General features: G+C 37.0%; 2 protein-coding genes across 4 annotated transcripts in view; both read left to right on the forward strand.

The window, feature by feature from the left end:
* Positions 1–5,688, forward strand: part of LOC148876363 (uncharacterized) — a 37,930-nt gene extending 32,242 nt beyond the window's left edge. Inside the window, exon 3 of one of the 3 annotated variants that reach the window (XM_088966681.1) lies at positions 5,345–5,688. The gene's annotated coding sequence lies outside the window, so the exon portion shown is untranslated. Of the gene's footprint in view, positions 1–1,069; positions 1,379–5,320 lie in introns of those variants that run through there. The other 2 variants (XM_088966682.1, XM_088966680.1) reach the window with 2 other exon arrangements.
* A 17,339-nt stretch (positions 5,689–23,027) lies between these two features.
* Positions 23,028–25,116, forward strand: TIN1 (tunicamycin induced protein). The gene is made up of 3 exons (XM_088966683.1): positions 23,028–23,482; positions 23,560–23,910; positions 24,002–25,116. Exons 1-3 carry the CDS (start codon positions 23,372–23,374, stop codon positions 24,821–24,823), a joined length of 1,284 nt encoding a protein of 427 aa, XP_088822809.1. The 5' UTR covers positions 23,028–23,371; the 3' UTR covers positions 24,824–25,116.
* The last annotated feature ends 328 nt before the right edge of the window (positions 25,117–25,444 follow it).

Genomic DNA, 25,444 nt, shown 5'->3' on the forward strand with positions numbered 1-25,444 from the left:
TGTGGGCAAAAACAGCCAAGGAAATCTGGGATGTAATGAAAGAGACTTACTCTCAACCCCTTAATGTTGCTAGGGCCTATGAATTGAAGTGTGAGGTTAATAACCTTAAGCAACGAGAGAAACCGGTCTCCGTTTACTTCTCTACTTTGAAATCTTTGTAGCATGAAATTGACCACCTAGAAACACTTGAGTGGGAAAGTCAGAAGGATGCGCAGACTCATAGAAAGCAAGTTGAAACTAATAGGGTTTTTGAATTCCTATCTGGTTTGAATCCTGACTATGATATTGTGAGACAACAAATACTAACAAGGGACAGTGTGACCTCATCTCAATCCTATTCCTTGGTGCATAGTGAAGAGACTAGGAGAAAGGTTATGATGCATCATCATCCCTTCCCACCAGCCTTGGCAGCAGTTAAACCTAAGTCTGGGGGTGATACAAAAAGGGGTATAAAGAAGGAAGATAAGCGGGATCTAGTGTGTGAACATTGCAAGAAACCTAAGCATACTAAAGACACATGTTGGAAGCTACACCCTTATCTAGTCCCAGCAAAACTGAGGAACAAAAGGGTTAATGCCCATGTTAATACCGATTCTACATCCTCATCGGGCACAAAAGGTACGCCTCTAGACACCTTAGCTGCTGTTCGGGCTGCCCTAACTCAGTTGGAAAAGGAAGTTGGGAATTCAGTTCAATCATCTCAGTCATCATCAGCTCCTTCCACATCAGCCTTTGCTCATTTAGGTACTCAGGCCTCAGCTTACCATGCTTCAGCTCCAGGTAACATTGAACATTGTTGGGTAATAGACTCAGGTGCATCTGGCCATATGACTAGCTTGCCATCACTGTTCACTACATGTCACTTATCTTCTGGTAGAGATAAAGTGTCCATTGCTGATGGTTCCCTTGTTCCCATTTCTAGCAAGTGAGACATCAAGTTATCTAATACCATTTCTTTATCTTCAGTTCTACATGTTCCTAAGCTTGATACTAACTTGCTTTCAGTCAGTAGTATTACAAAACATCAGAATTGTTCAGTAACTTTTTTCCCTGATCGATGTATTTTCAGGACTTGGAGACAAGGAAGGTGATTGGGACTGGCCGTGAGACGAATGGGATCTATCTGCTTGGAGAGAGTTCTCATTGGAAAGATCATGAAGATAGGAAGTCTTTTGTTTCTCAGTCTGTTAGTCCGGTTATGCTTTGGCATAATCGGTTAGGTCATTTATCCTTTCGGTATTTGAAGAGTTAGTTTCCAAATTTGTTTGTCTGTTCAGATGTCAAATTTGAGATGTGAGAGTTGTGATCTTGCAAAGCATTGTAGAACATCTTATTCATTGAGTAATAAAAGAAGTAGTAATTCTTTTGATGTTGTGCACACCGATGTTTGGGGCCTATATCACATCCCTTCTATGGGGGGGTACTGATATTTTTTGTTGTTTGTTGATGACTATACCCGTTTTTCTTGGGTTTACCTTATGCGTTCTTGAGATGAGGTTCCTTCTCTGACCCAGATCTTTTATCAGATGATTTTAACCCAGTTTGGGGTCAAAATCAAAATCTCCAGATTCGATAATGCGAAAAAATACTTTACCCTCTTATCTACTTGATCATGGGATTATTCACCAGAGTACTTGTCCTTATACAGCACAACAGAATGGGGTTGTTGAGAGGAAGAATATGCACATATTGGAGGTGGCTAGAAGCATTATGTTTAACTCCAATGTGCCTATCCGTTTATGGGGCGATGCTATTCTTACAATAGTGTATCTCATTAATCGAGTTCCTTCACGGGTTCTTGACATGAAGCCTCCCTTTACTCTTCTATACCTTGATAAAGAATTATTTACTGTTCCCCTTAAAACCTTTGGTTGCACTTGCTTTGTTCAGATTCTTGGACCTCATCGTTCCAAATTTGATCTTAAGGCCTCCAAATGCATTTTTCTTGATTATGCACAAACTCAAAAGGGTTATTGCTGCTATGAACCTACTTTTGGGAGGAGATTTGTCTCGATGGATGTTACTTTCTTTGAGGAGGTACCCTATTACCCTAGGGTTTCTCCTCAGGGGGAGAGTAGTGAGAGTGGGGTTAACTCATTAGAAGTTCCTTTACCTGTTCCATTGAGTGATGAGGGATGTAATGGGGAGGGTTGTCAGAGGTGTCAGGATTTGAGAGTCTATCACAGGCGGTGGAGGCAGGTTGATTTCGGTCATCAGCAGTCCAGGCCAGCCCCAGTTCCTTCTGCGAATCCAGATCCAGGTACCACAATCCCTTTATCAGATCCAGGTCCCCCTGAGATACCTTCCATTGTTGCTACTTTACCTTCTTTGGATGACCTTGACCTCTCCATTGCAAGCCGTAAAGGCAAACGGCGTTGCACCACATCCACAACTCACTGCACTTCCCAGTTTCTGTCCTATGATCGCCTATCCCCCTCTTGCAGGTCCTTTCTCACATCCATTGTTGATATTCCTATTCCCAGAACAATGCAGGAAGCCTTGTCAGTTCCTGAGTGGAAAGATGCAATGAAGGTTGAAATGGATGTCCTTCTGAGGAATAATACTTGGGAGCTAGTTGACCAGCCTAAAGGAAAGAAGCCGGTTGGATGTAGATGGGTATTTACTGTGAAACATAATGCTGATGGTTCCATTGAAAGGTATAAGGCACGGTTAGTTGCAAAGGGATTTACTCAGACTTATGGTATAGACTACTTGGAGACTTTTGCTCCAGTAGCAAAGATGACCACTATTCGAGTTCTGCTATCCCTTGCAGCCTGTTATTCTTGGCCCTTGTTCCAGATGGATGTTAAAAATGCCTTCCTCAATGGAGACTTACAGGAAGAAGTCTACATGCAGTTACCTCTTGGATTTTATGATGCAGAGACAGGTAAGAAGGTTTGTCGGTTGAATAAAGCCTTGTATGGACTAAAGCAGTCCCCCATAGCCTGGTTTGATAGACTCAGACAAGCCCTCGAAAAATTCGGCTATGTACAGGCCCAGTCAGACCATACATTGTTCATTAAAAGAGTGGACTCTTCCTTGACTTTGCTTGCTGTATATGTGGATGATATTGTAGTGACAGGGAATGATAACAGTGAGATTGAGTCCCTTAAACAACTCCTTCATCAAGAGTTTGAGGTGAAAGATCTGGGAGAGCTACGATACTTCTTGGGTATTGAGGTTGTTAGATCTAAACATGGGATTTTTATTTCTCAAAGGAAGTATGTTCTAGATCTATTAGCAGAAACTGGAAAGTTGGGTGTTAAGCCTGCAGGTACACTTATTGAATAGAATCACAAGATCAGTGCAGAGGGTGGAGAGCCTCTTGAAGACAAAGCTATGTTCCAACGGTTGGTTGGAAAACTTCTCTATCTTTGTCTCACACGACCGAACATCAGTTATGCAGTCAGCGTTTTAAGTCAATATATGCACTCTCTTAGAACTACTCACCTCCTTGCAGTTGAGAGAATACTAGCATACTTGAAGAGATGTCCAGGTAGAGGTATATTATTCAAGAATAATGATCACATGAAGATAGATGTCTATATAGATGCTGATTGGGCTGGGAGTGTTGATGACAGAAGGTCTACCTCTGGATATTGTGCCTTTGTAGGAGGTAGCCTTGTCTCCTAGAGGAGTAAGAAACAAAGTGTTGTTTCTCATTCTAGTGCTGAAGCTGATTATAGATCTATGGCTAATGGTGTGGTTGAAATCCTATGGCTGAAGTCATTATTTGAGGAGTTGGGTATTGCTTATGAGAAGCCATTAATGTTGTATTGTGATAATTAGGTTGCTATTAATATAGCTCATAATCCGGTACAGCATGACAGAACTAAGTCTATCGAAGTCGATCGACATTTTGTTAGAGAAAGGATTTCGTCTCAAGAAGTGTCTCCCGTATATCACCTCCAACATGCAGCTCGCAGATCTTCTCACCAAGGCTGTTCCAAGGAAGAAATTAGAGGCAGACCTATGCAAGTTGGGAATGATAAATATCTATTCCCAACTTGAGGGGGAGTGTAGAAAACACTGATGTGGACCCCACTGCTGTGGTCCCCACTGTGTTCGTATGGCAGCATAGCATATGCTTTTTTTGTTAGATATGTCAGTGTTAGTTGGTAGTTATTTCAGTTTGTTGTTACAGCTTGTTATTTCAACTTTTTATTAGTTTATTTGCCATGTAAGCAATAAGGGCAATTCAGCCCTTTTACACTTAGTCAACATATATAAATATTAAGAATGGGTCGGCAGATCATTATGATTGACCCTCTCTCTCTCTCTCTTTTCTAAAACCCTTCGTGTGCTTCTTCTTTTCTCCCTCTCTTCTTCTTTTCTTCTGAAATCTTTCTTTTTGCTTTCGAATTCAAGACTGATTGTAGTCTTGATCGACTACTCTGCCACACTCATTTTTTGTATATGTTTCTTGACTGTCCAACATTTTTTGCTCCATACAGCATAGTTAACCTTATAAGAAATTACTACACGTTAGACAGTGTACTGATCAGAAATGTGTGCTTTAATATAGCCAAAATACCCTTAAATAATGGTTGTTCTAGAGATGAACAAAATGATATTAACCTATAGTTGAAGGACCTGTTGAAGTGGCAAATTGTTGAACATGAAGGCGAACAAAATGATATTAACCTATAGTTGAAGGACCTGTTGAAGTGACAAATTGTTGAACATGAAGGCATATCAATTGAGGTGTCTTAGTTTAATATTTGGATTTGGCATGCTAATAGACAGCGATCAATGTGCTTCATTTCATTGATCAAACAGTAGTTGTAGAATATATTTTTTGGGGTCAGGGGTAGGGGAACTGGAGAAGAGAGATATTAGCAAGTGTTAGGGATATCTTTGTCACATAAAAATAGATGAGATAACATCGAGAGGCTTAGGGTTAATTTTGTTATTTAAAAATTACTTTTTATGAAACCATAAGAAAGTATGACATAAAGGATGTATATGATCTATAGAACCTTATGACTACTTGACAAGGGATTTCTTGGAGATGTAAAAATTGAGTTTAAGAAATGAAGAAGATGGTTACTTTATTATTGCATTTAAAAAGAATGTCAGTGCCGTCTGAATCTTTACCAGATATCAGCGCATTTTTCAGTCTACGTAGATTTGTTAAATCTAAGGAATCTCATTTTCCCCTTTCAAGCGAGCCATCACGGCCTCTAATATCCAGGTTCCTCCAAATTTGGTTTAATTTATATCACTTTCGCTGCTTCGTTAAGTTGTTTTTTAGTTGTATTAATGATTTATATATTTTCTTTTCTGTTGTTTTACATTTTCTTTGTAAACGTGGTTCAAGGTATAAATGATATATCTGGCACAGGGTGTATGGTATCAGTATTCAAAGGGACTGACATGTGGCATGGGCGGAGTGGATTTAGGTGTCAGGTCATATCAGTATTGTTTGTATTGCATGGTATTGAAGATGTAGTGGTCAATACGGACTGATACAGTGACTGGTTTGTTGAAATCTGTATTTTTAAAGTTTTGTTTTCTCCCATAGCTTTTTATCACTTCCAATTTTCACATCTCCTTAGAAGCACGTGAGAGAGTCTACCTGCAAAAATGCCTGAGATTTTGCATAAAAAGGAAGAAAACCCATTGGAGTCAAGAAGAGGGAGAGGTAAGTTTTTGCCCCTTTTTCACTTAATCATTCAATGTTCAGTAAATCTGCATATTTTGTTGTTTGAAATGCAAAGTATGTCTCAATTAGATATATGGTGTTTTAGGTTACATTAGTAGATGTTTGGATTTCCCTAAAACATTGGAAAGGATTTGAAAAAAAGTAATTTGTTTTATATATTTTACATGATTTTCATGGTAGGAAAGAACTATAAGATAGACTCATCAAACCCATTGTTTCGACAACAAATAATCATGGTTGTAAAGGAGTCGCCTAGGCAACTAGGCACCTTTGGCTAGGTGCCTCGCCCAAATGTCTTGACTTTTAGCAGCTAGGTGCCCTTTTAGGCGACAAAAATGACAAGGAACAACTTTTATATTATCATTTATATTGTTGTATCTTATTAATGTATGTGTTAATACATTTTACTCGTTTTTTCTATTTTACTTTCCATCTTGAATATTTATCATATAAAGTTAATTGATGTGAAATTTCTCTGTTAAATCCTATTATAGTAGTATTATTTTTGAAAACAATAAAACTAATATATGTAAAAGATTTTTATCTTTTAGATGTGATGATTTGCCATATTTTTAGAGGAATTTTAATGTTCTTAATATAGAGAATTGCTATTTTTCAATTAATATACATATTGAATGGTATATAAAAGTATAAAACTAGGGAACTAGCAATAAGTTAGTTTTTTGTATTATAAGATTTTTATCACCTAGGCGATTAGGCACCCAGCGTTGCCCATAATCACCTAGACACCTTGAATACTATGCAAATAATGTCAAAAATGTTTTTTTTCTTATCTTTTTATAATTTATAAAGATAAAAATAATAAAAATAAAATTATTACATGACCTGCTTTGTCTTTTAGTTTAAAGTAATTAAATAATAAAATTTTCCAAGATACAAGTCTACCCAACTCACAACCTTATTAAAATCTTATTCACTAAGAGACAACTATAAGCTTTCAGTTCAGCATCTTCGGCTGTTATCAAATAGCCCCTTGGAAACTCTGATGAATCTAAAGAAACCTACATATTAATATGTGAAGGGATCTAACGAACAAGCATCATGGCACAGGTCTGGCACGAGCATGGATCTGTTGTTTGCCACATTGTGCAAAAAGCTATATAACCAATTATGAGTTAACACTTGTACCAGTGCTCTGTACACTTGGGTGTGGGTCCCATGTCTATAAAACACATACATATTCACACGTGATTGGTTACTAACATTTTACACAGCGTGGTAACTGGCAGATTGAATTAAAATCATACTCCTCATAGTCCACTGGCATGATACAGGAAGTTGCAACAAAGAGCTAAAGCTAGTAGGGGCCTAGGGGGAAAGGCCGTGGCACATTGAATAAAATTCTCTGTTACGAGTGTTGAGCTTATGCCACAGATACTTCTTTTCATTGACAATCCCCCCTCAATTGCAAGTTTGTAGAATTGATCAGGGTAAAGGCCTAAAAGCTTTTCCATCTATCAAATGCTCAATGTCTTCCGAAGGCAGTGGTTTTTTCCTTTTTTCCTTTTTTATGAATGCAAGCTGCATCAATTCATTCATCTCTGTTCTGAAATATCAGAAGTTACAGTTAGAATGATCGCTTCAGGACACAAGGACCAAGTACATGGTCTCCTAATCAAACATTCTCGAGAGTCAAGAAAGGTGTGATTCTCAACAGCCAGCAATTACAGAGATGATTCTCCATGGTGGTTGTGTACTTTTGGAGAGGTATAAACCAACAGACCAATCTGCTTTTTCATTGACTGACATTAATATAAGTTCGTGCCCTCACAAGCAACATGAGAGTTTATTATTGGAGTAATGCAAAAAATTCGAGTTAAATGGGTCTGTCGGGTAGCTCATCCCCCAACCCAGGTACACAGGATTCGATCTCAAGTCTCCGACCAGCAGTAGACCTTACCAATCAACTGGTTGACAAATGGGTCTGTCCAATTTGGGCTGAAATAAAACATTACCTCCAATAAGAATTGGCATGGTTGTATACTTTAGGCCATCTGATTTCAATATATTGTAAGAGTTATCGCAGATTTCAATATATTACATTAAAGAAACTACCAATTGCAAACCTCCGTGTGGGTGGAATTAGCACCAAATAATCTCCCTTTAGGTGCTTAATTGTAAGTAACATCAACCAAGAGTTAAGAGTTAATCTTATTGACTACCAGCCGAATGATTTTGGGCTTACGAGAGAACAACCCAAAAGCACGACCCATAAAAGTCACTGACCCAGCTAACAATGTTTTTATTAGCTTATCATTTTTGCCCCAGCAGAATATGGTTTGTCGGTTAGATGACCAAAGTTCAACAGATGCATTAGTTTTAAGCCAATCGTTTAGGGTTAGGGGGTGTTCTACAAAATGGTTGGTTTTGTACATCGGCAAAATTATATGGCACTTGCTTTTGTTTTCAAAAACAAAACCATACATGTTGCCGAACACCTTTACAGTTTTATTATCTTCATTCTATCAATTTCCCACCACTGGCTTAAAGGGACTGATTTTCCATCAATAGAACCATGGCTATGCCAACAATATAACTTAAAAAAAGGCCACAAACAACGTTTGGCCCATTAAAGGTGAGTTTTATGCCACATATTCTGCACTAGTGGCACGAATGCCAATACAATTGAAGGCCCCACTTGACACAAATGGACACTCTCTAAATGTTTTGGGCCGTTTGTTTATGATATGAACATATGAAGTGTGTAATATTTAAATCTTAATTTTATTCTATTTTTGTTTTTTTTGTTTTTTATTTTTTTTTTCCGCTTCATATGGCTACACAACAAGGGGGTAAGGGGGTAGTCCCATCCCCTTTCCCTTAACCCCCAACCCCTGGTGGCAGCAGGATTTGATCCCAGGTCTCTACTCCGACGAGTCAGAGAACCTACCAACTGAATTCTCATTTTTGTTTCTGTTTCATTCAACTCATTCCATAGAGGTGAGATGCTACATCGTCTTCAACCTTGGGCCCAAACACAGTAATGCACCTTCCCCATCTCTCTCTCTCTCTCTCTCTCTCTCTCTCTTCTGTCACCTTATCTCCTTTCTCCCCAATCCCCATATTCGGTTGCAGCAACCAGGACCAGACCTGAACACAAAACAGCCACTGCACTCTTATCTCTTTTGTAGCTTCTTTCTTATTTTTCTCTCTTTCGTCTCTATCCATCTTTTTTACAGCCACCGAACTCCATGGAAACTGAACACCGCCGGCGACACCCTCCCTCACTCCTTTCGGCACTAAGTTATCCATATGATTAATTTGAAATCTATGATATTTCTGCGATTCCCTGGAACATGAGATCGATGTTTAAGGTCTTTGCTTTTCTAATTTTGTTCTCTTCTGTTTAACAACTCACTTCATTCTTGTTTTAATGGCGACATCTTGGATTGAGACCACTTTTGAAAAGCATTATAGTGGAATTAGACTGAGATTGTAGACCGGTTTGCTGATATCTCTGTAATGCCACCATAATGGATATCTCTTAGGGGGTGTTCTTTTCTTGGATTTTGAGAGGGGAGAAAGTTGGTCAATGGGATTTCCCATGTTCTTTTTTCAGATTTACGTACCCATTTCCTAGGTGGGTAAATAACTTTCCCACCTAGGGGGAAGTTATCAACACTTGAACGGGACAAAATTGCCCCTTTTAATAATGCATTTATATGACTAAAATGATCATTATTATTTACATGAGAAATTAAAAAACATGGGTAAATGCAGTTACCTAGGTAAATTTTTCTTGAGAAACACTTACCCGGATAAGTGACTATCCGAAAAGCGAACAAGGCCTTAGGGGGCGCTCTTTTTTCAGATTTTGAGAGGGGGGAAAGTTGGTCAATGGGATTTTGGTTCCCATTGACCAAGAATCCCATGTTCTTTTTTCGGATTTATGTAGGGACTAGGGAAAGTTTATTTTCTTGGGTACCACTTACCTGGGTAAGTGATACCCATCTCCTAGGTGGGTAAATAACTTTCTTACCTAGGGGGAAAGTTTCCAATACTTGAATGGGCAAAAAATGCCCATTTTAATAATGATTTTTTATGACTAAAATGGTCATTGCCTTATTTACATGAGAAATAAAAAGAGCATGGGTAAATGCATTTACCTGAGTAAATGTTTCATAGGAAAAACTTACCCAGATAACTGCATTTATCCGGGTAGGTAATTTACCGAAAAGCGAACAAGGCCTTAATACACAATGGACCCTCATACAAGAATAAAAAAGAATGATGTCTGGTGGGCTATTCTGGTTGCTCGGTTTTGTACCCATGACCCATGTCAAGGTTGCTGATAGTCACCATCTTAGACCGGTGAGAAGCATCTATTCAATTAGCTGGTGCCTGTGGTGTGTTGGGATCTTTGCATCAAATTGAGAATCTTTTATTGTCCTAGGGTAATATATGTGGGATGTATGGGCTTTGTTAAAAGAAATAGAAGTAAAATACCCATCTAAATCTAACCTAAGCATTGATTTTTGGGAGGTTTTTGAAATTACATATTACACATTATGGTGGAATTAGGATCAGTTCAGAGTAGAGTATGGTGCATGTGAGATCCATTGGCTGGACTTTGTGGCCATTTGAATTCAATGATCTCTTAATACAGCTCCACCCCTTCTCACCTAACCCTGCTCCTTCCATCAATATATAAGATTTAGAATGTACATATTTGTATTTATACTCTTTCCAAGGGTCAGTTTGGAAAGAGTATAAACAAAATATGTATTGTGCAAAGCCCTGAATTTTATATTTCTAAACCTATATTTGCATTGTACATATCTATTTGTATTTGTACTCTTTTAAAATTGCTTACTTCTTGTGTACAATTGCTTAACTTTCATGCTTTGGCTTGCTCATTAATTTCGTGACTTCCTTATGAGCTTGATAACCAAAATTTGCAATAAGTTAAGTAGCTTGTACTAGAATTAAATCATTATAGGATGCACGACTTAAATAATTGATTAGTGCCAATACATCATAGTGTATTTAAAATTATCAACACATAGGCCTTGTTCGCTTTTCGGTAAGTTAGTTATCCGGGTAAATGCACTTACTCAGGTAAGTGTTTTCCAGGAAAAACTTACCCAGGTAAATGCATTTATCCATATTCTTTTATTTCTCATGTAAATAAAGCAACGGCCATTTTAGCCATAAAAGTCCATTATTAAAAGGGGCATTTTTGTTCCATTCAAGTGTTGGTAATTTTCCCCCTAAATGGAAAAGTTATTTACCCACCTAGGAGATGGGTATCACTTACCCGGGTAAGTGGTACCCAGAAAAATAAACTTTCCCTAATCCCCACATAAATCTGAAAAAAGAACATGGGATTCTTTGTCGATGGGAACCAAAATCCCATTGACCAACTTTTCCCCTCTCAAAATCGGATAAAAGAACGGCCCCATAATATTGACCCCAACTCAACAATTTGGGGAAAAATTTTCAAAGTCAAACATCTCTCTCTCTTTCTCTCTCAGTTCTTGTTGCCACACCACCCTCCTATTTTTCCTTCTGTGTCGCTTATATCTTTCATTTGAAGGTCTCTGCCGCACAATCTACGGGTTTAAAGAGGGGACTGTATTACAGTCCCTTATTTGATATTTTTTCATAAAAGTTATGCTACTTTAGTTATTTTATTAAAAGTATTATTTTTATTTGATATTAGGGAAGAAAAGTTACCCTTATCTTGAACCCCTTTTTTCTAAAAAAAAAAGTGGTCCAACCAAAAAAATGGATCCGAAAACACAACCAATTCCTGGGTCAAACAGTTCGACCGCCTGGTCCACTATGATTTTTTAAAATAGTGCTCTTTCCAAATTGAGCCTAAGTTCTTGTGTAAACAATTCTTTTGCACTTATGTGGGCCTGAATGTTTTAAAATCATTCTCCATAACTGGTTTTAATGTTATATTAATTAAAATGGCTTAACTTTTCCCATTTTTGATCTCAAGATTGGTTAGGAAGACTTTAGATTTGATTTGAGAAGCTTTAAAAGGTGAAAAGGTTGAAAAAATCTTTCTAAGTATCATTTGGAGTGGTCTCTAATTGGATTTGGAGACATCCCCAAGGCAGTTTGGAGCAAAATGGTATTGCTTCTCTGAGTTTGGGGTCGACTCCTTTGAGGAGTTTAAGAGCTGGGAATTATGGAGTCTTCCCTAAATGATATGTCATCCCTATTTTAATAGTTGAGTCTAACAGCCCTTGGACTGCATTTTACGAGGCAAAATGTGATTAGTTAACTTGACACATCTTTGAGAAGATTGCTTAAATAGCTTACTACTTGCTAGGCGAGTAATACCGAGTAATTGGGAGAATAAAAATAAGGAAAAAAATTGTGGTAGTAGGATTAAAATCCCGGTCTCAGAAAATTATTATATGGAAGATGTTATATCTTTTTTATCCTGTCCCTACAAATTCTTTCACTCTTATATAAAATATTGATAAAAAGACAAACTCAATCTCAATTAACTTTCCTAATTTTTACTCTTTCTTGCATATTTAAATACAAAATGAATAGAATCAAAGGTGGGATCCCCATGTTCCCTAAATATGGTTCCAACACAGAGTGCAGTGGTACCAATGTACCATTATCCAATAATTTTCAACTTGCTCCTTCTGTCTAGACAAGTAGCTTTGTCTTTGTCTGGAATGTCCATTAATCTAAAATCATAAATAACAAAACCAATAGCTTACATGCTAACGTAGCAGCATATCATCCTGCCTTAAGCTAAAATTTGGCTACTAAACATTGGTCTGGAATGTATAGTTCACGTGCCCACAAAAACATACTTGTAGCACATGGAACTCATGTCATTATATATGTCATGAACTAAAATTATTTACCCTAAAGCTAAAACCTGGGTCGCGATTAACTACTGAATTATGAATTTAAGACATGCAAAATTATATTTTATTGGCTCAAGACAAACCCACAAACCCACAAACTCAAAATGGAAATCACAAGTATACATTCTAAAAAAAAGGCTTTTCAATAGATTGGTTGTCCTACAATATTAGATTAGGAGATAACTTTGATCCTTCCAATGAACTCAAAATCTCTATTTAAAGGATTCTGAAGGACCCAAAAGTAGATTTCTGTAACTATGACCCATGTGATCATGATCAAAGTAGCAAACTTTGGAAACATATGACATGTGTTTTAACAGAACATTAGATGTTAGATTATTATTATACACCACTAAGTTACTTGTGCAAAAGCCAAAAATAATCTTAAATCTCCAGCCTAAGAATTAAATTCTAAATCAAAAACATCTACTGCACAACCTAATCTATCCATATGTTACACCAGAGCATACATAACCCAACTCTATAGGTCCATACAATTTGTATAGAGATGGATTTACCAAAATATAATAATCAATGGTGTGACTTTTACTTTTATTTGTATATCTTCTTCCTTTTTTCAAAGGAATTCCTAGTTGGATGCAGAATTCTGGTAGGCTAAACATTGCTTGTTGTTCACCCCCATTTGATAGAATTACTTTCTGGTTATTACTTTTTGGTTTTCCTATTCTATGTTTCTTTTATTTGGATCAGGAAATAAAGAAAAGAGAAATAAACAAGAAAACAACTAATGTATATGACTATCTATTATAAGTAACAACATATAAGATCATAATATGTTCACCTTTGATGCATGCAAAAAACATAGATGTATATATTTGTCTGGGAAGATAATAAAGAGGATATATAATGAGTCACCATTTTAATCGCTAATAATGAGTGAGAGAGAGTAAGAGAGTTAAAAAAAAAGTTCTAAAGACAGGTTCATCATCATTCTTGTAAACTAAAGAGAGGTATTCAAATTTATACAAATTATAGGGAGTAACAAATAAAATAAATTAAAAAAAAAATACAGAGACGAAAAGGAGAAAGAAGCCTTCTCAGTTGATTAGGTGGTGCCTTGGTTCAATGTGAGGTCCCATCATTTGAATTAGAACTCTTCATGAAGTAACAATTGGATATTGTCAATGCCGCAAATATGAAACAAAATTCTTAAATATAATGTAAACAAAATATCTATATGCTCTATAGATATAAACAAAACCTACAAAGAAAAGGATAGATCTTACTTTAAGAATAGATTATCCAAAACAAAAAATAACAAAATGAAAATTTTAAAAACATGATGTGATTATGAATGAAGAGGAAACATATAAAAATCTAGTACTGAAAGACCAAAATAACCAACCAAAACATTCCACTTGCGACTCAATTAATCTACAGTTAAAACATCATCCTTATATAACTTGCATTTGTCTCCTTCATCCATCCTATGAATCTAAAACCCAACATACCAAAATGACAAATCCATAATACAAATGCCTAAACTTGATAGTCCAATAAGAAATTGTTGACATACAAATGCCTTTGTCATGACAATACATCACAGTATCAAAACTTGCATTAGATGACTGAAAAGCACTAGGGTTTTCGACTCAGAGAACCTTCCATGTTTCTCTAAATGGTGGAAAAGCTAGCTGTCATCACAAAGAATAAGAAGATAAAGGCAGAGCCCCTGTTTCGGCCTCAAGCAAGAAGCAAATGAGAAGGAAATAAAGAAAAAAATAAAAATAAAAACATGCCTCTGTAGTAGAAAAATAACAAAAAAGCAACAATAAAACTTTGACGGGCCTAAATTGTAATCCTCACATAGAATTGAAAATCCAAAACCTCAAGGTAGAATCAAGACTTTGTATTCACTGATACAGCACGACTTTTGAAGAATAACCCAGACGAATCAAGACTTTGACATGCCTAAATTGTAATCCTCACTTAGAATTGAAAATCCAAAACTTCAAGGTAGAATCAAGACTTTGTATTCACTGATACAGCAAGACTTTTGAAGAAGAACCCAGACGAAGCTACGAAACAAAAACAATTTAGAACAGGGGTTAAGAGAAAGCAATTTGAAATTTTCATCTCCACTCCACTACATGCATTCTCGATAGGGTTTCATTGATTCATATATATATATATATAGAGAGAGAGAGAGAGAAAGAGAGAGTGTGAAATAAACAACCTAACTTATTAATTGGATAAATTTCACTCAGTTAGTTAGATGATTACCATTGAACCATTTTCTGAAATACAATGTTGATTGCAAACCAGACAACTACAAGCAGAACACCCAGTCTGACAAAGTTTGATATCTTCACTAAATAGGAAATCCTTGCTATTTGTGAATAACATGTCAAACCCAATTTCAGCGTGTCCTCTCTTTCATGCCATTAAACTGCTCACAGAGGTCATCCAGCTAATGCTGCATGTTGGATAGAACTTCGTTTCTGAAAAACCAGATGAAACCTCAAAGAGATAAAATTCGCTGGTACTATCGGCACTTCTGCATGTTGGTACTATCAGCATTTGTACCAACATGCTTCTGAAAATGGTAAATCGAAATTTCAAGTATATAAAAATAGGGGTGTAAACGGATCGAATTGGAATTGGATCCGATATCCGAATTCAATTTGATATCTGACAGATATTGAAAATTAATATCCGAATTCGAATCCGATTAAATATGCGAATATCTGATTGATTCGAGTTTGATTAATTAATTATTTTAGATAATTAATAAATATATAAAATAAATATTTTATTGATATAAAGTATATAAATTATTTATATAACTTAATTATTATATATAAGAATTAAATAATCAATCAAATTCGGATATTTATCGAATCGAATAAGGTTATATTCAAATTTGAATCTGATTAACTATTCGGTAAGAATAGGATATCCGAATTCGACCGATTAGATATTCGAATTTGATTCGATTATATTGAATATCGAATATCGAATTCGAAATCAGATTTTCGAATATCGTTGACACCCCTAATATAAAATTCACGAAGAGATATTCCCAATGTGCAATTGGATGCATATACTTTTAAGAGTGCATGTTTATACTTTCATGAAATCCCAATTACCCTTAATCCCCCTTAAATTAATATGTAATACCTGCTGAGGTAGAAAGGGCCCATTAGGCCTCAAGAAGACCACAAACTTACACCCAAACTGCTACCAACCCATATGATTAAAGAGACAAATCAGACTAAACACTCAAAATTGGAGCCGAACCTATCACATTATCGGGTCCTTGAAGGCAAGAAGAAAGATTCGATCCAGCTACAGGATGTAAACAGATTCGATCCAGCTACATCCCCATCTAAGGTCCAATTACCAAACCTTTAGATCCAAATCTGTTATGAAATCTGATATCATGAGTTTAAATTTAATTAGCATCCATCTATTGTATTTAAAATGACAAAAAAAATTAAAAACTAATGGATGTTATCCCAAACTTGGTGGAGAAGCTCATCCCATCCGGCCTGGCAAGCTTTTAGGCCTGGCCTTACATTTTGTATCTAGATTGGTCTTGACCCAGAATTGTACCTATGTGCTCGTTTAGGAGGGTTAAAGTGCAGCTGCTTCTATCTTTCCGAAGTGCGTCTCACATGGTCAGCTTATAAACATCTTTCTTTGGGTCTGCCTTCTGCCTCCCAAATAGTGGTGCTTGGGTGGTCTCATTTTGAAGTGAAAACATAAATGAAAGGGTAAGAGCATATTCAGATAAAATAATTTGTGTAGAAAGGAACTTTTAATTTGATAACTTTTTTTTGGCAATTTAATCATATAGGATCACAAAAAATTGCAACCCAGAAAAGGATCCATGAAAATCTATACCAATTCTATTTACAACTTGGACATAGAATGAAGAATTTAACTATTCTAGAATTTGAAAGTGACCTAATTTTTGGGTAACTGTGATAAATATGAAGAAAAAAGCATGTATTTAATTAGTTTATTGATGAAGGAAATGAGCTATGTACTGCATTACTTACCACAATGTCGTTATTGACATCCCAAAGAATAGAGAAGTCCGCAATGCCATTTTTGATTTTTCTATCTCCATTATCAGCTCTCAAACTCTTCGCCAACTTGGTATGCATTAATAAGCCCTTTCCTAACTTCTACAGGATGGGCATTGGGATTCAAGGTTGTACAACAAGAATCCATTATAGTAGTAGCTTCACTGCTAGCTCAACTCTACAAGGTCACAAAACACCAGAGTCGTGGTTCACATAGACTTCAATGCATTGGAGGTGTAATTAGGGATCATAACTCAGATAGGAAGGAACCTTCGAAGGCCCCCATGGCACTAATAAGTAGAAAAATTGAAAAAACCAAAATCCCTAAGCAGATGAATGTTTCTCATATACATTTGGAAGAGAGACAAAAGAAAAGCAAAAACTTTAGGAATACTACTTACCTCAAAGAAGCTTAAAGAATCTCTCGTTGGTGTTGTCATGCCAATGCCAATTCAGAGAGGAACGAAGAGGAGCAGACTCTCTCTCTCTCTCTCTCTCTCTATGTGCGTGTATGTGTCACCATCGGCACCATGAACCACAGTAACCACTGTGTGTCACCATCGACACCATGAATCACAGTAACCACAGTGTCAATAAGGGAACAACCAACAGAAGAACTGCAAACCCTTACCATGCACTAGATACAAAGCCATCTCCATCAGAGAAGGAAGCCACTGCAACACTTACCAACCAGCAAAAGGAAAAGAAAACCAAAAAACAGAACCAAGAACTAACAAATTAACCAACAAAAGCAAAAGAAAACAACCAAAAGACAAAAACCCATGACAGAGAAGAACTAACAAATCTGAGAAGAACAAAGAGGAGAATGAGAGTATGCATTCCAAAGAGAATAAAACAACCAAAAAACATATCTTGGAACAAGGAAAACAAAAAGAACAAAGAGACTACCAATAAACCCCACCCACATTGTTGATAGAAAATCCTAATCAATAATACCAACCAGCTGCCCAACTGAAACACTAACACCACTAAGTCCAACTGAAATCCTTTCGTAACCAAGAGAAAGAGGGAGAGAAAGGGAGGCATTGAGAGTATCAATGAAGGAAAGAGAGAGAGTTTGAGAGGAGGGAGGCAGAATTATGGACACGTGTGGTGTCATGTAATTAAATTTTTTTTTCACTCGTACATTTACTTTTATGCAATGAATTATCATTGGGATTGTTCCTTCCGACACAATTGCATGCACGTGTGAACTTCTTACGACACGCATTTTAATTACAATATATATATATATATATAAGATTTCTATCAATATAAAGAAAGGAACCTTATGTGAAAAATCCTTTGATTACCAACAAAAAAAAAAAAAAAGAGAGTAAATAAGAACTTCCATCTAGAATAGTTTTGAATCCTAAGAGCTAGTAAGAAAGGGATGGAGCTTTATCTTGAAAATCATTGAGCCCTCGTTCCTACAAAAGCAACATATAATTTGAGCTATATTTTGCATGTTAGATCATTGAGGAACATTATATTTCTTTATAAACATTCTTGAGTTTCTATGGTGAGAATATCAAGAGTAGGTGGCTCTTGTGAGTGTGGTTGGCATTGTGCTTGTACTATTAATCTTTGTTTAAAGGGTAGAGCATTACCAGTACTGAAGGACGAAGCAATAGTGATGGTTTGGCAAGTACTTGGGAAACTAGTTGATTATGAGTCATTGAGTGAAGATGATGGAGCAGTGTCTTCACTACTGAGAGGTGGTTGCATCAAATTTTTATATGGAAAAGGGCATAGGAGTGGGGTATAGCTATGAAACTAGTTAGAATAGTTTGGTGCCTTAAGGAGTGGATGTAGGTTAAGTTGACAAACCATATAAGTCAATTCTTTATTTCTCTTCTCTCTCTCTCTCAAGTTGTTTATCACTGCTATAATTTTATATAAGGCACAAGCACACACACATATCCAACAAGGCATTTAAAGCTGAAGTTATAAATGATGGGCTAAATATTTGCTACATTAATGGTTTGATTGGTGTGGAGGTCTTTAGAGAACAAAAAACCTATTCAGGGGCTTAACCTAATAGCTTAATATTTTAAGTTGAATAGTTATGTGTGATGGTATTAAAGACAATTTGACTAAGTCTTCTAGTGTTTGATCCTGGTCACCCCAAATTTATAGTTAATTAAATTTAAGCACAAGGTATAGGTGAGCTTGTTCTCCATTGGAGCAAGACAATTGGTCTCAATTAAAACTAATATATATCTATATATTAAATTGCAATGTGCCAAGCTGACACTTTCCCTCTCTATGGTTTATTTGGAAAGTCACTTATCTCCTCTTGGTTTCTTCTCAAAGGCACCTATCTTTTTTCTAGTTTTTTTTGAATTTTTTAATTTTAAAATTGAACAAAACAACTCAATTGACTAATATCACCTTTAAGACTTTTAAGTTTTAACACTCTTAGTTAAAACACCTTTCTCTCTCTCTCTCTCTCTCTCTCTCTTCTTTTCCATTAACTCTTTTAATAATCTCTCCTCATTAATTATGCTATTAACTCTCTCCTTCAATAACCAATGCCACTAATTCTCTCTCATCTCCATTACTCTATTAAATTGCATAAAATTCATTTACTTTATCTATATATCCACTACTCTGTTAAGATTTTAAAATTATTATTAATAAATATCATTTTTTTGAAAGTTATTACCTATTTTTGTTATTTCAAAGATTCATTACCTCTAAATTATTTAATTTATTTTTCATTATTTCAATGATATTTAAAAAAAATAATTATTTATATTTTATCAAATATTATTAAATCTATTATTTTCTTTATTTAATCTATTTATTTTTTTTAAATAATATTTAAAATATGATTTAGTCATTAATTTGTTAATATTTAAAATATTTAGTATTAGTTATTTACAATATTATTTATCATTTTAAATAATATAATTATTTAGTTATTTCAATATTACTTATTTATTGAATTTCATAATCCATAAAATTATCAGTTATACTATTATTACACAATTTCTTTATTGATATACCTGATCGTTTGGTCAACGAGACATATGTAAGTCGATATAGCTCCATTTATACGTTCTTTGGTATAAAATATCTATACAATGCCCTTCTTCTCTTCAGAAAGAGACAAAATATCTTTTCATTCTATTCCGTGTATTTTTATTATGGAATTGATTATAATGATTTTTTAATTTTAATAAAATGTTTTAGTTTATTACATAATTTTGTTATTTTAACTATTTAAAATTTAGTTATGTTAAATATTTCATTATTTAAAATATTTAGTTATTTAATATTTAAATAAAATATAAAATATTTAAAAATTTTCATTATTTTAAATTTATTACATAATATTAAATATTTTGTTATATAATATTTAACTACTTTTAATATTTTTATTTATAATATTTAGTTATTGAAAAATTTAAATAATATTTTTTAAATTTTAAATTATATTATTTGAACAATTCATAAAACTATAATTTATATCGTCAATATATAATTTTGTTATGTATTTCATAAAAGTATAAAATTATTAATAGTACGAATATTATTAAATCTATGATAATTTTTTATGTTTTTGGTAAATATTTTAAAGTCATTACATAATTTCATCATAATATTTAAATAATTCTGAAATTTTTTAATTCAAACTTTTCTTTTGATAGATATAGATGAAAAATGGGGTAAGATAAATAGGAATTAAGATAATTTAGGAGAGAAACTCTCTACTAAATTAGAGATAATTAGAAATTATATATAATTTAGGAGATAAATAGGAATTATAGATAATTTAGGAGAAAGTTGGGGATAGTGGTGACACTTGGCTAGATTAGATTAGATTTTGGTAGAGAGAGATTTTAGGAAGGGATTAACATAGAGGAAAGAGGGATGGGTCATGCATGCTCAGATGTCAAAATGACAGAGGGAGAAGGGAATGATGAGGTGTCTTCATGAGGAAGCAAGGAAGGCTAAAATCATGGTTTTCAAAATCGGACCGGATTGGAAATCCAGAAACCGGTTAGGTGTCCAGTTTCGTTTTACCCCAAAACCATTGATTTCATAAACAAACCACTAACCCGGGTGGTCGAATTGTTCGAACTATTCAATGGTTTAGCTGATTTTTATTTTTTTTAAAACTTTTTTATTTTTTTGTTAGAACGGGCCATCCATTTGGTTCGAATAGTCAGATCGTTCGACCTGAGAACTGGACCCTTGTTTGGTTCATTGTCCAAATCAGTTTAAAAAACCTTGGCTAAAATGAAGAGGGGATAAGAGTTCTTGGTTAGGGTAAGAGAGAAGGCTAAAATGAAGAGGTGGCATATTTCTCTCTTACCCCAACCGAAAACTCTTAGCCCCTCTTCATTTTAGCCTTCTTTGCTTCCTCACGAACCCACTTCATCACTTTCTTCTCCCTCTCTCATTTTGATATCTCAGCATAATACCATATTTAACCTAATACTGCATCTTATTTGTACTAATACCGTATTAGGTATGAAATTTGAAATTACAACCCCTCCTAGTCTATTAGTAGCCCCCTATAAACCGCATCCTCCCCATGGATTTAACCTCATTTGGATTCATTCCACCTGTATGGTGGGATTAAGATTTATGAAGTGGACTGAACAATAAAAACCCCTTTAACCTTATACCGTATCCTACATGTACTTCAAGAGTTCGGCTTCAGTCCAGGCACCCTTAGTCAAGGCACCGTTCGCGCATTCGGAGGACACGCTATGCATCCTCCGAATCGTGTGAAGGGCTGAAGCAAAATGAGACTTGCCGTTAGTTAAGGAAAACAAGGTTCGTTTTGCTCCTCTCCTCTCCCTTGAGTATCGCAGACTAGACATCTCTCCTCCCTTTCTCTCCCTCCATTTGCCCGGCGAGTGACTTAACAAGAATGGAATGAAGTGTGATGGTTGTTAAGTTGCCAGTGATGGTTGTTTATTGCCGACGATGATGGTTGTTAAGTCCCCGTTGGGCAGATGGGGGGAGAGAGAGGGAGGAGAGATGTCTCTGTGATACTCAAGAGAAAGGAGAGGAGAGGTCGTTTTGCTCAACTCCACTAACGGCGAGTCTCACTAACGAGGTGAAGCATCCTCGCATGCTTCAGCCCTTCACACGATTCGGAGGCACGTCCTAATGTGCGAACGGTGCCGTGACTAAGGGTGCTTGGACTGAAGCCAAAAACCCGTCCGGTCCCAAAATTAAAATTTTCAAACAAAAACACTATCTGTCTCCGCCGAATAAGGGAAACAGGATTTAGTGAGAGCAAAGTCCATTCGAATAGCCATCATAGCCTTGCATTGGGAATATCTCCCCATGAAATAAAGCATAGAAGTACGAAGATATTCCTGATGCAAGGCTACGGACGAATTTTGCTCTGACTGAAGCCAAAGTTTGGATTCGCTCCTCACACCAACCTTACAACATATCCTAACTAGACCTATTCATGGGCCGGGTGGCCCGGCGGGCCGACCTAGCCCCTGGACGGGCTTGAACATGTTTATAGGCCTGCAAGCTTAAACTCGGGCCAAAAAACCTGGCCACAATAAATTCAAGCCGGGCTCGGGTTTTGTCAAAATAGCTCGGCCCAAGCCCGGCCCGGTCCCACCTAAAATTAGACTTAACATGGGTTATGTGATTATGTCCATTTGAATAATTTTATTTGATTTAAGAATGTAAAACTGTTTTAAAACGTAAAAAAAAGGGAAAAAAACATCTTGTAGGCCCATTGTTCATTTAAATAGGAAAAAAAACCATCTGAATTTTTAATTCTAATTTGAATAGCAGTAATGTGGTCCGTAGGCTTTGGGAGTGACTTGTAGTCCACTCTTCTTGACTTTGCCCATGCCGAAGAGGCGACCGTGTCTTAAGCAGTTGTGTTGCCCATGTCGTAGAGGCGACTGGGTTTTTTAGCAATAATGTGGCTCGTAGGCTTTGGGAGCAACTTGTAGTCCACTCTTCTTGACTTTGCCCATGCCGAAGAGGTGACTGGGACTTATGTGGTGTCGAGGTCTCTGCCTGTGAAGTGTCGAGCTGATCAGGTATCAAGCTACCTATGAGGCGTTGGGCTGACGGGCTTGGAGCTCGGGCTTTTTATTAGGGCTGGGCTCGGGCCCAAGTTATAGGCCCGTTGGTCGGACGGGCTTGGGCTCGGGCCTAACGTATTTCCATTAATTAATGATGAGTAAAAGCCCGGCCCGGCCCGGCCCATGAACAGCTCTAATCCTAACCGCACATCGGAAGCTTCTCCCGTACCGTGTAAGGTGCGATGTGTGAGAGCAAATCTCGATCCGTTCAACGAATATTATCCACACAGTGTATCCAACGGCATATTTATAAAGAAATTTACACGTGGACTCTATTTTTCCCGCGTTCTGATTTGATACGCGTGAGCAGTGTAAAACTGAAAACATTCCAAAGACAAACATTAGTTCCACGTTAACCATTCACACCAACGAAGCCAGTTAGCCTGACCAATCGTAGGCATGCTCGCATCATTTTGTTACTTCTCATTGGTCGAACTAACTCCACGTCAGCATCTCCGTTCTATACCTCCAACAATCATCGTCCATCTAGAACCATCCATACCACACCACTCCTTCCTTTACGAGTACAACGAGACGAGATCCAAAAACGAAACCTGATTTTAAAAGGTTTTTGTCTCTTCGTTCCTTCTTTCCCATAATTATTTTCTTTCTCTCTGTGAACGATCAATCGATCTTCGCTCATATATTATATCCTACTCTCCTTTCTGTTTTTTTCTTTCGGAATTGGGAATTTGGAATCCCTCTTATCTAATGGCGCTTCGATCCCTCTGTCTGATGGGATTTCTTCTCCTCCTTACGATTGGATCGTCCAATGTACAGATATCGACAGCAAAAAATTTGAATCCCTCAAAGGCTATTTCTGTAAGTAATTTTACCAATGGTGTTTCTTTTGTTCTTTTTTGTTAATTTTTTTCTGAATTTATAATTTACATATTCAGGATTTGAAGGACGCCATCATTAAGGGATTAGGGTTTCAAGCTGATGGCTTCAAGATTTCTGGTTTCGACATCAATGATGCCTTGGTCGGGCATTCTGTTGCTTATGAGTTCGATATTGAGATCGACAAGAAAGTTCTCCCTTTTAAGTTTCTCGAAGATGTCAACCGATGGGAATACGTGGATCTGCCCATCTTCCGGACCGAGGATCCCTCGGTTTCCGGTTGGGAGACTAGCTTAGTAGATACTCGCGGGTCACAGGATCATGTTTCCCCTGTTTTGTCCCCCTTTCAGTTGGCTGGCCCCATGGAGCTCTGGATCCAAGATGCCAAGGACATGAGACTTTCGTTACCTGTGAGCTTCCCTTTGTTTTACTTTCTCGATCAGTTCCTGATTAGGGTTTTGTTTTGTTTAGAATTCGTTCTGAATTTTCCTTGTTCTGCAGCATGACGTAGACGCCGGTGTGCTGAAGAAGGTCGTTCTAGCGGAAGGCGCTGTGGTGACGGTTATAGGCGCCAGGTCCGTCAGCCTGCGCCATCCACTCGATCTCCCACTCCCCTTGAACCGAACCCACGGGAGCTTTGCCTCTTCCCTTTTAAGTATTGCCCATCGCCTCCGCGATGCTTCACGCACCAAAGCCGAAGGGGCTCCTTTAGTCTCCCTGAGGATAGTTGGTCCATCATCCCTCACTTCCTCCTCCTCATCGTCCGAATCGGATGGGAAGCTCAAGCTGAAGCGCCTCGCACCGGGACTCGTGGAGTTATCGTCGCCGTCGAGAGGCCAGACGACCGGAGCCGTTGAAGCAGGTGAGGTGACGACGCTTCTGACACCTGAACGATTCACCACAATGTGGCCGGTGGCGTCGGTGAACGGGTCGAACCGAAACCTGATGGGGTTCGAGGCACTACTGTACTCTGTGCTGGGTGAGAAGGCGAATCAGGAAGGGTCATTTAGGTTGTTGAAGGTGGATGCATCGGCGCAGACGTTTCTGAAGACTGGGTTTAGAGTGGAGAAGCCGTTGAAGGAAGGAGGGGAGGAAGGGATGAACTGGGAGGGGTTTCCGGAATGGAGGACGAAGCCAGAATCGGTGAGGATGCACTTCGAGGTGTTGGCGAAGGTGGATGGAGAGAAGGTTGTGCCGGAGAGGGTGGTGCAGGTTAATCCCGTAGTTGTGGAGGATAGCGCTGCACCTCACGTCATCACTGGTAACATGACCATGTCGAAGACCCCTGTCATACACCCTCCTCCAAATCCCTTTACCTTGTGAGATCTTTGCTTAGAGCTCGCGGTTTCAACTTTCAACTTTTAAGGAAAGGCTGAAAACTGTAAATAAAGAAACGTTATCAGAAAAAAGTTCCTTTTTTGCTTTTGTTTTCTGGTTTTGGATGGCAATTGAGATGATGAAATTACCGTCTTTTGTTTTTCTTGATAGGCAGTAAACATAAGATTGCCAATTGTTAACAGATGATTGAATTGTATTAAGTGAAAATTTTGGTGGGGAGAAGAAGAAATCTCGAGCCCACAAGCAACAGCAGTTAAAGACTATATCTTCATAGAAAATTCATAGTAATTTGTTTTAATTCCCCTATCATTTCGTTTGAATGTTCTGGTCTTGTGGAACAATTTAAATGATTTTAATTTGGCAAATGTAGGCTTCTAGCTGCCTCTCGAGTTTTGTGTTAATTTAGATTGTGGAGCAGTTTCTTGTCGTGGGGTAAGTTCAAAATTCATCCACCTTAAATTTGATTCATGGTTTTGGTTGGGCATTTCACTAGCTAATTTGACTTCATTAGGACAAACAGACACGAAATAATTAACCCAACGTTCCGAACCTGTTTCTTAAGTGAGGGCTAAGGAAAATCTGCCATTTTTTTTTCTCAACGGGGTT

This window comes from Nelumbo lutea, chromosome 1 (genome assembly GCF_056320005.1).
Source record: "Nelumbo lutea isolate HS-2025 chromosome 1, American lotus-T2T, whole genome shotgun sequence".
In the NCBI taxonomy this organism is placed as follows: Eukaryota; Viridiplantae; Streptophyta; class Magnoliopsida; order Proteales; family Nelumbonaceae; genus Nelumbo; species Nelumbo lutea.